The sequence below is a fragment of the Mustelus asterias genome, chromosome 12, assembly GCF_964213995.1.
Source record: "Mustelus asterias chromosome 12, sMusAst1.hap1.1, whole genome shotgun sequence".
NCBI classification, from domain to species: Eukaryota; Metazoa; Chordata; class Chondrichthyes; order Carcharhiniformes; family Triakidae; genus Mustelus; species Mustelus asterias.
In genome coordinates this window covers 85,360,985-85,374,178 of record NC_135812.1, presented here as the reverse complement: position 1 = coordinate 85,374,178, position 13,194 = coordinate 85,360,985, and the positions used below count along the sequence as shown (strand labels likewise).

Here is a 13,194-nt window from a genome sequence, read left to right as displayed (position 1 = left end):
ACAACTGGAATGTAAAGGTAATGAAACCCAATCAAGGAATAATGGATTCAGGAGAGAAACCTTCAGGACTTGAATGATCAAACCCCTTGAAAAGGAAGGTAATGAACTGACATTTTGCCCGTTGTCTTCTTCTGCGCTGCACACTGGGGAAAGTGACAGCACTGACTTGAGAAAATGGAACATTTTCAACTCCATTCACTGTATCATTCACTGCTGCTGCAACGACCAGTGAAGTCTTCAAAATTTGATCTGAATTAACTTGGCAGACGAAAAGAACAAAAACATCCCCAAAGACACTAAGACACAAGGAAAGGAAGACTTCCCCAGCACTTTTAGGGTAGGAATTTCATTCTCGAGTCAGTGGCATCATTTTAAAGTGTGTTTCAGTGTGAGGCTGCTCTGCTGCAGACAATGGGATCTCGGGGTCAGCATGAGAAAATAGGATTGCATCATCATCAACAAAGGAATAAAGCTCTGTACCTGGCTCTATCTGAAATTCCTATGTAGTACACTTCAGCTGCAAAACTCTGTAATTTGGGCCTCTGTTTCTTTACTGATTTGAGTGCATCCATGACTTGCTGGTGAAATCTAAGTGTGAACTGCAGCTTACATTTGTACAAATTAATAAGCTCTGAACTTCCACTATTGCTGTGCACAAACTTGGAGTTAAGCATTTCATCTTCCATGGATAGCTTTCTGCTGGCTGCATGCAATTGTTGATGCACATCATTGGTGAGCTCAGTGTAAGAAGTTGACAAATTCACCTCTTTATTTCCTTCAACAAAAGAATGATTCTCCTCAATAGAGACAACATAGATCTTCACAAGCATTGAGCAGTGAAAACAGATCTAGGACCTCTTCACCTGCTTCTGCATTTTACCTCTGTCCCAAAATAGCCTACCAAGGTCGAGAAGCTCTTCCAGCAGAAGTGACAGAACTGCAGTCTCCTCTTGTGGCCCAATGGATGGTTTTTTTGCAATAAAGACCAGCTCACTGTGTAATGAGCTGTCTTCAATTTCTGTTGCAAGTTTAGAGCTTTCCCAGTCCTTGGAACAACTTTGGAAATTCAGATCTAAGTATTACTCCACTGTCCTCCATTGTTACCTCACTGACCTTTTGTAGGAGACCACGTCCTTACCCTGTTGCCCTGCTAAGCTGAGAAATTTGCTCGTTCTATAAAGAGGTTTTTTTCATCTTGTGCCTGAGGGTTGTAGTGAACAGACTCTTTACTTTGAGGTCTGTGCCCTCAGGCCTCTAGCTTTATTTTAGATGGCTGGATCTCTACTTCCTTAAGCCAGTCTTGAAGCTAGTCCTATTAGGACAGTGATATGACAGTCTGATATGACAGTGGCCCCAGCCCCAGTGTCCAGTTCAAACTCTGTTCTGTATCCTTGGACTTCCAGCTGCGCAGGCCAGAACTGCTGATCGGAATCTTTAATTTCTCCCAAGAAATCATCAAGTTGAAATGCTGTATTTCCAATTTCCTGGACTTCAAAATGGTTGGAAGCTTGTTCCAGCTTTCTTCCTCTAAATTGAATTTCGGATCTGCATAATTGTTTAAAGTGTCTGGACTATCCACATAGAAAATATTTGGTCCCCTCTGCTTGTGAATAAAATGTAGATTTAAGAATTGAATAAAATAAAATTAAAGAAGTTTTGGATAAAATAAAGAACTGGAACAGATAAGAGGTGCAGCTGTCTGGAGGGTTTTTGATATGCGAATTAGCTTAGCAGCAGGGAAACAAGTGTTTACTGAAGTGACTTGTAAAACAATGGAGTATAAAATATTAGGTGTTAAAACTGTAGAAGAGGGGATTTCAAAGTGAAGATATAAGAATATAATTTACACTTATGCTAAGAGCCTGGTCCATGGTGAGTTGTTTAGATTGAAGGAAATCAAAAAGAAATTAATGTATATAGCAGCCGGTGAGTTTCTAAGCATGCAGGAGGGGACAATACCTGGTAAACAGTCACAACAAAAGCCATGCCCAGCTGGAAAGTGGAACTCTCCCAGAGCACAGAATTCTAGGCTCCAAACAGTTGTTTTGAAAACTTAATTGAAACACTATATTGAACCAAAGAAGGACTTTCTAAACTTAAAGATAACTCATGGGTGATAACTATTTGCTGCATTTAGCTCATTGAGTTATACTGTGTGGGATGTTAATTTGGAACAAGGGACTTTTTTCAGAGTTCAGGAACATAAATAGATGGGAACAGGGTCAATTCCATCAGACAGCATGCGTGTAGCCATTACCTTGGTTAAGTGTACCTTTGTTTTGTATTGTGTTTTTTTTTCTTGTTGTGTGCTTCTTTTGAGTTAATAAACATGCTTCTATTTGAATACTAACAGCAAAACTGGAATTTCCTCACTGGTTTGCATATCTTTCCTCAAGTTATACCAAATACATGTTGAAGAACCTGTGTTCCAATTACTCCTCTGGGTTTATGGATACTCTCGCATCTAATATCTGTGGGGTTCTTAACACCTTCTCAGAGTATACCCAATTCTGCTATCGCAGTTCTGCCTGCCTTGCAAACATCTCAACTTTGCAACAAAGGAGGACAAAAATAAAATTGGCAGGGGGCAGTGGACCATACACAATGTCGACCTGGTGCTTTTTCTTGCCTTTTCTTGTAAACCCAAAGCTGTTTGGTATCTTTCAAACTGTCACCTCCAGAGCACCCATCATTATTCTTGCTGAAGACTCTCAAAGATCTTCACCCTAGAATTACCAATCTGGGGTCTCATTTTTAAACTGCAGCCTCTATGTTTTGATAAGGTTTCACTTACTGTATGGGTGTCTTAGAGATAAGCTATATTTAGTTTCTCTTGAAATTATTTATTTAGAGCTACTTACATCCAAGACCTTATGTTAAGTACATTGTTCTCTGGACACAAGTTGTTCTTTGTCTTGTTCTCTCAGAGCCTCTTGGTCACCTGACTCTGACGTCCTGTTTACATCATTAAAATCGTTGTCTAATTAACGTAATTATTAACCCTCTACTGTACACAATAAAGCATGGACAGCAGCACTTTAACCAACTTTGGCTTAACCACTATGCTCCCATCCCATGAACAAATCTTTAAACATGTGAGTAGGATAGTGATAAAACTTAAGAGGACATGGACAGACTGGTGAAATGGGTGGACAAGTAACACATTTAATCCATTTTAATGCAGGTAATTGTTTCATTTTGATAGGAACAATGAAGAGAGGTAATATAAAATAAAGAGTACAAGGATGCAGAGGGAACTGTGGGTTTACGTGTCAGATTATATAAAGTGGCAGGGCGGGTTGAGAAAATGGCTAATAAAGCATACAGCAACCTGGGTTTTATCAAATGAAACATGGGAAGAAAGCAAGGAAATTCTGAAAGACCTGTATAAAACACTAGTTCAGCCTCAACTGGAGTATTGTGTCCAGTGTTGGGTGCCACACTTGAGGAAGGGCCTGAAGGCATTAGAGAGGATGCAGAAAAAATCCAGGGTTGAGGCTTTCCTCCTTGGAAAGGAGAAGATTAAGAAGAGATTTGATAGAGATGTTCAAAATCATGAGTTTACTGGACAAAGTAAATAGGGAGAGATTGTTCCTTGTGGTGGAAGGCACAAGAACCAGAGGGCAGTGATACAAGGTAATTGGCAAAAGAAACAACTGTAACCAGAGGAAAAATATTTTTTGGCAGTGAATGGTTAGGATCTGAAATTTACTGCCTTAGAGTGTGGTGGAGGCAAATAAAACTGAGGCCATTAAAAGAGAATTGGATAGTTAACTGAAAATATAAAAATAAAGGTAGTGCTACAGTGAAAAAGCATGGGAATGGTACAAGGTTAGATGTCTTGCAGAAAGCAGGCATAGACATGATGGGCCGAATGGTCATCTCATCTCAGCTGTAACCATTCTACATGTGCCCTTGGAACTATATCCCAGAATGTAATTAATACCTTCAGGAGAGGAAGGAAGCAAAATCAACCTCGCCCCTAAGTATGCAAATCTAAATAATGCAGTGAGCCTTTGATTTCCTGCCACAATAGATAGATGTAATCAATACATAAAATTTTGCAGGAAACAATAGTGGGAATATTCAACTGCTTAACATGGGAGAATAGCAATTACATCCAATATTCCAAATCAATGACTCAAATATATGTGAAGTAAGCTTAACTCACTGATGTCAGCCTTGGCTTGGAGACAATTCTCACCACTATGTCAGAAGGTTGCGAGATCAAGTCTCATTCAACACTTCAGCACAGTCTAAAATGACACTCAATGCAGTAATAAGGAAGCTGCTGAGATCTTAAATCAAGGGCTTATCTGCCCTTTTAGTTGGATGATAAAGGTTAAAAGTTTAAGTTTAAAGTTTATTTATTAGTGTCACAAATAGTGTTACATTAACACTGCAATGAAGTTACTGTGAAAAGACATAAAGATTCCATGGCAGTCTATGAAGAAGAGTTCTCTTGTTGTCACGGTCGACATTTATTTCTTAGCAAACAATCACAAATGATCAGATAATCTATTTTTTATCTCGCTGCTAATTTTGGGACCTTGCCGCATACAAAAGGGATGTTGCATTTTCCTACATTACAACAGTGATTAAACTACAAATTTACACTTTGCAAAGCACTTTAGGATAATCTTAGGTCATGGAAGATACTATATAAATGCAAGTTTGTTCTTAATTTTCTTTAGTGATAAATGGATCTGTAATAATTTCACAGCATGAGCTTAAAAGTCGAACTTTATGGAAGGGTATCATCAACATTAACTAGTCTACCTCTATCCATTAGTCAGCAATTTCAGAAATCTCCTATCTGATAGTGGAAATCTATTTTTTTAAACTTCCCCCTCGTGCAATCTCATGGAGATGCATATCATCTGGAATTGATTGAATGAATTGGGCTTTAACAATGAGCAGTTTTACTGAATCAGCAAGAATGGGTAATCTTTTCCTTCCTGGATAGTGATTTTAGCCACGGTCTGGCAGACTGGAAGATCTGTGCATCTGTTCAGAGAAAGTTTTACTGTAGGTTTCCAAATGAATTATCCAGCTTTTTGCAGAACATTACCTGTTGTGTGAGCTTCATTACAAAAGAGTCTAAATGTGCAATCCGAGCTTCATGCTTCTTTGCAGTAGCAGCTGCGGAGATCTTTTCAGCACGAAGGCCAGCTAATATAAAGGGAAGGAAGGGATAGATGTAAAAAAAAAAATCCGCAGTACATAAAGAACCATTACAATATTCTGAAGGTACATTTAACACACAAAAAAAAATTGTATTTGATCACCGAGCAAAAGATTATGGGCTTAAGCTCAACATGGAAGAATTTGAACTCACACCACTGTGGTTATTCATGTTATTTGTATGAATTAAAGTTAAGTGTCTAACGGTGGCGCAATATACATTTGTATTGTTTCACTTTGTGAATAAATGTAAATAGGGTAAAGGTTGATTTCCGGTCTTCTCCTTCACCTTTACGTAACCAGTCCCTGCTATTGTGTTAAACCTCTCACGGCCAGTTGAAGGAGAAGACCAGAAGTCAACCTTTACTCAGTTTAATTTTATTCACAAGGTGAAACATTACAAATGTATAGCTCCTAACTCTACAAACCGCCCCTGTAGAAACACAATCTTAATTATTCCAATGGCATTCCCAATATTGGGAAAATTTCTATATATCTAGTATTGGATATAGAACACGCAGTCTAATAATTTAGACACAGTGGAGGGGTTAAAGGAGGTGGTGCTGATGTAGAGGTTGGGGTCATCATATGGAAACTGACACTGCTTTTGGATGATGTCGCCAATGTGCAACATGTGGACAGGAAATAGGAAGGGTCAAGGAGCAGGGAGAAAAGTCATTGCAGGTGATTCTCTGGCTATAACTGGATGGATAAGAATGGAACTAAGCAAGTGAAGTTCAAACCAGCTGGACGATAGTGGAGAGTATTGGAGGAGGATGGCATGGTCAACCTTGTCAAAGACTGCAGACAGGTCAAGAAGGACAAGGAGCGACGGTTTACCTTTGTCAATCGCAGAGATTGACAGAAGCAAATTGGAACCAATCTGGATAAAAAGAGGCAAACAAGGTGCCCATTTAAGAATTTGATAATTATCTGAGGAAAAATAAAATTGTAAGCCTAAGGAGAAAAGGTAGAGATGAGGGATTAAGTCACATTGCTTTGCATAACAGCTTGCATGGACCTGATGGGCCAAATAGGCATAGTGGTATTGTCACTGGACTAGTGACCTAGGGTAATGTTCTGCAGACCTGCGTTCGAATCCCATTGCAGCAGATGGTGAAATTTAATTCAATCAAAATCTGAAATGGCCATCATCTAATGATGAACATAAAACCATTGTCGATTGTCGTAAAAACCCATCTGGTTCACTAATGTCCTTTAGGGAAGGGAATCTCCCATCTTTACTTACCCGTCTAGGCTACATGTGCTTCACAGCAATGTGGTTAACTCTTAAATGTCCTTTGAAATGGCCTAGTAAGTCACTCAGTTCAGGGACAATTAGGGATGAACAATAAATGCTGACCCAGCCAACAATGCCCACATCCCTTTAATTAATTTTTTAAAAGTGTCCTTCTGTGCTGTAACCATTCAGTGATTCTATCGCCACTAATGTTCAATGGACCCTCTTATTTATGTGCTTGCTAAAACAAGCAAATACGGGCATGACACTGTATTTAAAAAACAGGCCCATCAACTGTACATTGCTTGATTTTGTGGACAACATTATGATCCTCTGTGATGTTGATTCTCTGGAATGACCAACAACCTCAAAAATGAAGAAAGGGAAAATAATTGGGATAACAATGAGGTTGAAAATAATGGTGGAATCAATCTGGGTTAATGAATTAAGAAGATGACTTACCATTATTCGACACCTTGAAAACAATTACTACCAATACATTAAATAAGGCTGCTGGAAAAAGATATATATATTACAAGCCAGTAGATTAGGGGATTTTTGTGATGGATTAAATTTTTAAAATTGTATAATTTATAATTCTGTATATTCCAAAAACTACAGTATTCTCACCTATTGTCTCATTTAAAATCCTGGTGTGGTTCTGGAGATAGGCATTGTCTGCAGTAATAGGGATGCTTGGAAGTGGAACTTTGATTTTACTGGAATCTTTTGGAAAGTCCTCTAATTGTCCTTCCAACTTTCTGCACTTCTGTTTCAGTTCACAGACCTCATCCTCAACAGATTTAACATACTCTGGAAGTGTAGAGAAACAACATTGCATGAATTTCAAACTAAAGTATATAGTAAATTTACGCTAGTCTGTTCACATTATTGTATACTTGGGTCAAAAATAGAATAATTGCCTCAATAAGTGCTGCTGGTTGGTGGAAAATACAGCAAGCTGACAAGTGTAATGCTAGTGGATTTAATTTTAGCAACAATCTGAGATTTAGGCAACTTATTTTTTCAACCTATTAGGTGAAACAAAATTCTTCTCTAATTGCTATCAAATCCATTTTGATTTTATTAAGTGGAACAGTAAAATCAGACTGAGATAGCGTCATAGAGGTTTACAGCATGGAAACGGGCATTTCGGCCCAACTTGTCAATGCCGCCCTTTTTTTTAAAAAACCCCTAAGCTAATCCCAATTGCCCGCATTTGGCCCATATCCCTCTATACCCATCGTACCCATGTAACTATCTAAATGCTTTTTAAAAGATAAAATTGTACCCGCCTCTACTACTACCTCTGGCAGCTTGTTCCAGCCACTCACCACCCTCTGAAAAAATTGTCCCTCTGGACACTTTTGTATCTCTCCCCTCTCACCTTATACCTATGCCCTTTAGTTTTAGACTCCCCTACCTTTGGGAAAAGATATTGAATATCTTGCTGACCTATGCCCCTCATTATTTTATAGACCTCTATAAGGTCACCACTCATCCTCCTATGCTCCAGAGAAAAAAGTCCCAGTCTATCCAGCCTCTCCTTATAACTCAATCCATCAAGTCCCGGTAACATCCTAGTAAATCTTTTCTGCACTCTTTCTAGTTTAATAATATCCTTTCTATAATAGGGTGACCAGAATTGCATACAGTATTCCAAGTGTGGCCTTGCCAATGTCTTGTACAACTTCAACAAGACGTCCAAACTCCTGTATTCAATGTTCTGACCGATGAAACCAAGCATGCCGAATGCCTTCTTCGCCACTCTGTCCACCTGTGATTCCACTTTCAAGGAGCTATGAACATGTATCCCTAGATCTCTTTGTTCTGTAACTCTCCCCAATGCCCTGCCATTAACTGAGTAAGTCCTGCTCTGGTTCAATCTACCAAAATGCATCACCTCGCATTTGTCTAAATTAAACTCCATCTGCCATTCGTCAGCCCACTGGCCCAATTGATCAAGATCCCGTTGCAATTGGAGATAACTTTCTTCACTGTCACTATGCCACCAATCTTGGTGTCATCGGCAAACTTACTAACCATGCCCCCTATATTCTCATCCAAATCATTAATATAAATGACAAACAACAGTGGGCCCAGCACTGATCCCTGAGGCACATCGCTGGTCACAGGCCTCCAGCTTGAAAAACAACCCTCTACAACCACCCTCTGGCTTCTGTCAAGAAGTAAGAAGTCTCACAACACCAGGTTAAAGTCCAACAGGTTTATTTGGTAGCAAAAGCCACTAGCTTTCGGAGTGCTGCTCCTTTGTCAGGTAAGTGGGAGTTCTGTTCACAAACAGGGCATTTATATGCCCTGTTTGTGAACAGAACTCCCACTTACCTGACAAAGGAGCAGCGCTTCGAAAGCTAGTGGCTTTTGCTACCAAATAAACCTGCTGGACTTTAACCTGGCGTTGAGACTTCTTATTGTGTTTACCCCAGTCCAACACCGGCATCTCCACATTCTGTCAAGAAGCCAATTTTGTATCCATTTAGACACCTCACCCTGGATCCTGTGAGATTTAACTTTATGCAACAACCTACCATGCAGTACCTTGTCAAAGGCCTTGCTAAAATCCATGTAGACAACATCAACTGCACTGCCCTCATCTACCTTCTTGGTTACCCCTTCAAAAAACTCAATTAAATTTGTGAGACATGATTTTCCACTCACAAAGCCATGCTAACTGTCCCTAATCAGTCCTTGCATCTCTAAATGCCTGTAGATCCTATCTCTCAAAATACCTTCCAACAATTTACCCACCACAGATGTGAGGCTCACTGGCCTGTAGTTCCCAGGCTTTTCCCTGCAGCCCTTTTTAAACAAAGGCACAACATTTGCCACTCTCCAATCTTCAGGCACCTCATCCGTGACTATCGATGATTCAAATATCTCGGCTAGGAGACCCGCAATTTCCTCCCTAGTCTCCCACAGTGTCCTGGGATACACTTCATCAGGTCCCGGGGATTTATCTACCTTGATGCGCTTTAAGACTTCCAGCACCTCCTTCTCTGTAATATGTACACTCCTCAAGACATCACTATTTATTTCCCCAAGTTCCCTTACATCCATGCTTTTCTCAACAGTAAATACTGATGAGAAATATTCATTTAAGATCTCACCCATCTCTTGTGGATCCGCACACAGATGACCTTGTTGATCCTTAAGAGGCCCTACCCTCTCCCTTGTTACTCTTTTGCCCTTTATGTATTTGTAGAAGCTCTTTGGATTCTCCTTTGCCTTGTCTGCCAAAACAATTTTGTGTCCCCTTTTTGCCCTCCTGATTTCTCTCTTAACTTTACTCCTACACCCCCTATACTCTTCAAGAGATTCACTTGATCCCAGCTGCCTATGCACATCATGTGCCTCTTTCTTCTTCTTGACCAGGGCCTCAGTATCCCGAGTCATCCAGGGCTCCCGACTTCTGCCAGCCTTGCCCTTCACTCTAAGAGGAATGTGTTTACCCTGAACCCTGGTTAACACACTTTTGAAAACATGCCACTTACCAGACGTCCCTTTGCCTTCCCACAGACTCCCCCAATTAACTTTTGAAAGTTCCTGCCTGATGCAAGATCAATTTTGATGGTCCCAATTTAGAATTTTAACTTTTGGGACAGACCTATCATTCTCCATAGCTATCTTAAAACTAATAGAATTATGGTCACTGGTCCCAAAGTGATCCCTCACTAACACTTCTGTCACCTGCCCTTCCTTATTTCCCAAGAGGTCAGGTTTTGCCCTCTCTCTAGTTGGGCCATACACATACTGAATGAGAAATTCCTCCTGAATACACTGAACAAATTTCTCTCCATCCAACCCTCTAATACTATGGCTGTCCCAGTCAATGTTGGGAAAATTAAAATCTCCGAATATTACCACCCTATTTTTCTTGGAGCTATCTGTAATCTCCTTACATATTTGCTCCTCAATTTCCCGCTGACTATTTGGGGGCCTATAGTACAACCCTATCAAAGTGAATTCACCCTTCTTATTTCTCAGTTCTACCCATATGGATTCAGTGGCCGAACCCTCGGATATATCCCCTCTCAGTACGGCTGTGATGTTTTCCCTAATCAAAAGTGCAATTCCCCCTCCTCTCTTACCTCCTGTTCTATCTTTCCTATAGCATCTGTACCCTGGAACATTAAGCTGCCAGTCCTGTCCCTCCCTTAGCCATGTTTCAATACTTGCCATAACATCCCAGTCCCACGTACCCATCAATGCCCTGAGTTCATCTGCCTTGCCCGTCAGGCCTCTTGCATTGAAATAAATGCAGTTTAATCTGGACTTCCCTTGCTCTCTGTCTTGCTTTTGCCTGATCTGTATCTGAGATAAGAAGTTATTATAAATTGGAACCATAATGAAGGACTGAATATGAATAGCAGATAAAAAACACATCATTCCAGACTAGCTGAATATGTGGACCAAAGCAAAGCAAGACCTTGACATTATACCACACAGCCTCCCTCCCTACACCCCCTCCAAATCCCCAACTCTACTGTACTGGGTATCAGTCTGCACCAAGATCTCATTCAATGTACTGGATATTGTACTAGCCCCAATTTCAGTCCTGGATTTATGTACAGATAACTAGTTTGGATTATATGTTATAATTCAGGTCAGAAACTTCAAAGTGTTTTATGAAGTCCACCTGGATCATAAGTTTTGCACTTTGAATTTGGCTAGGGCAAGCACGAAATGTTTCACTGCAAGTATGATTCAAATGACCCACGAGGGAGCTTTTATCAAATAAAGTTTATTTAAGAATACAGTTAACATGTATAGAAAGAAAATTAGCAATAATTTTACCAATTACAAACAAGAAAAGAAAAACAATGGTGATAACGTATAAACCTTAGCAACTAAATACCGGTCCAACCAAACAAATCCATAAACAAAACCCTTGCCCAGGCTTAGCACAGAAAACACAAATGCTCATGTGATGCTGGAACTTAGTCCTTTGGTTGGCTGCTGCAGTTCTCTTGACACCCACACAGGCAAGCTTGAAGTTAGAACAGCTTCCCAAAACACCAAGGAGAGAGAGATTCTAGGTACTGGCTAGTAAACCACCAACAGCAGAATTTTCACTCTAGGAAGGCCAGGAGACCTGCTTCCAGCTAACCAGCAGAATTTCCAATACCAGGAAGAGAGAGAGAAACATTGCTTTTCAGTCTGATGTCCAAACACCCTCTAAACTAAAACAGCAACTCAAAACTGAAAATGTAAGAGCTACTGTCACCTGACCAGTCAATCATTCTTCTCCCTAACAATGCAGGGAGAATCCCAGAAAGTACCTGAGGCCCAGAGTAAAAATAAACAAAACCCCATTTAAGCTCTTGAAGCAGCACTAAAAGGACTTCTAGCAGACAGCTCGGCAACAATGAAAAAAACCCCCAAAAGGCCTGTATACAAACTGCAGAAAACAATTTCAGAAACAAAAATACATTTCTTAAAGGGACACTAGCGTCACATGATGCATGAATGATATGTGGACTTATAAGCTTGAAATCTGTCAAATAGGCCACTTACTCCGCAATGTTTAAGGCAGCAAGAAATCAGGCCTCTTCCAACTCACTTGTCTTCAGGAGCTTTAGTTAACTCGTAATGACTTTGCCAGCAGCCTGGTTGAGACTATCTAATTGAGCACAGACCAAGAATCAAACTAGGTCCTTCTGATCCGCCTGTACACTGTTTAATAAACTGAACATCTGCAAGTACTGTGTAGAATTTCTTTGCAAGTTTAAGATTTAACTAAATACTTGTTACCTGAAGTGTATGGGGTTGTAACATCATTAGATGCCTCTTTGGGGCTCTTGAGTGGGGCTGAATCGTTTCCATCAAATGATTTGGCCCGGTTTTGGTTGGTAGGAATTTGCTCATTCAGCATCTCCATTTCTTTCCTCATTTGGGCAATGACGGTACGGAGGTTTAAGTTCTGCTCCTGGAGATTCCGAATAACATCTGAAGGGAATTCGGCATTATTCACATTTCCTTTCTTGGGCATTGCAGTCTGTCAAGATGAAGACAAAATGTGGTAATTTGTCTTTTGTGGTTTATCTAATTTATACAAATAGATCCAAACCCAATGTTAACAAAAATATACCAGAGGCTTACATAATGAAACACAGAGAACTTGAGAAACATACTAAAGTGGCAGCTGTCAAAGAGCGGCAAGAACATTCATTGTGACTCATGAGGAACCTCAGCAAATGCAAAAATATTCTGCAAAATTGTTTGAATTCCTTTAAAAGATTCAATGCAGCATAGCTCGTTGTGAATGATGCAAAGTGCACACATGGTACAGATAAACATCAGACCATCTGCAGTCATACTGGCTCAGTGAGAGAGAAAAATAATAAATAATAAATACTAAAGACAGAAAAGACTGAGGAAAAAGGAGACTGGAATTCGTGACACGAGATACTCAAATAAACAGGACCCAGTAGTAGAGAAATAAAATGATACTTTAATGTAATTGGATAATACTATTCTATCATTTATTTATTTCTTCTGTGCTGTGCACCTCTTTGAGATAACAGATTAATGTTTTATTTGTTTTGCCAATTGATCTGAATCTTTGTGGCGACATGAATAGCAACCTTAAGGCCCAGATTTCCCTTTCCTTGCAGACAAAATTAGGTTCTTAAAGAATCATAGTTTAGACAAGGCAAGCGTGCTAAGCAAGTCCGGCATCTCTCTCTCTCACGTGCTGTTCAAATACTTGACTAGCATATCATCAAATCCCAGGTAGAAGCACGACACGC

General features: G+C 39.9%; 1 protein-coding gene across 1 annotated transcript in view; it reads right to left on the bottom strand.

Moving 5' to 3' along the window:
* ccdc57 (coiled-coil domain containing 57) overlaps positions 1 to 13,194 on the bottom strand; it is a 180,332-nt gene that overhangs the window by 43,240 nt on the left and 123,898 nt on the right. Inside the window, exons 11-13 of the mRNA XM_078225529.1 lie at positions 12,197 to 12,440; positions 7,055 to 7,237; positions 5,072 to 5,172 (exon numbers count right to left, since the gene is read on the bottom strand). Coding sequence (XP_078081655.1) covers positions 5,072 to 5,172; positions 7,055 to 7,237; positions 12,197 to 12,440 — 528 coding nt within the window. The remainder of the gene's footprint in view (positions 1 to 5,071; positions 5,173 to 7,054; positions 7,238 to 12,196; positions 12,441 to 13,194) is intronic.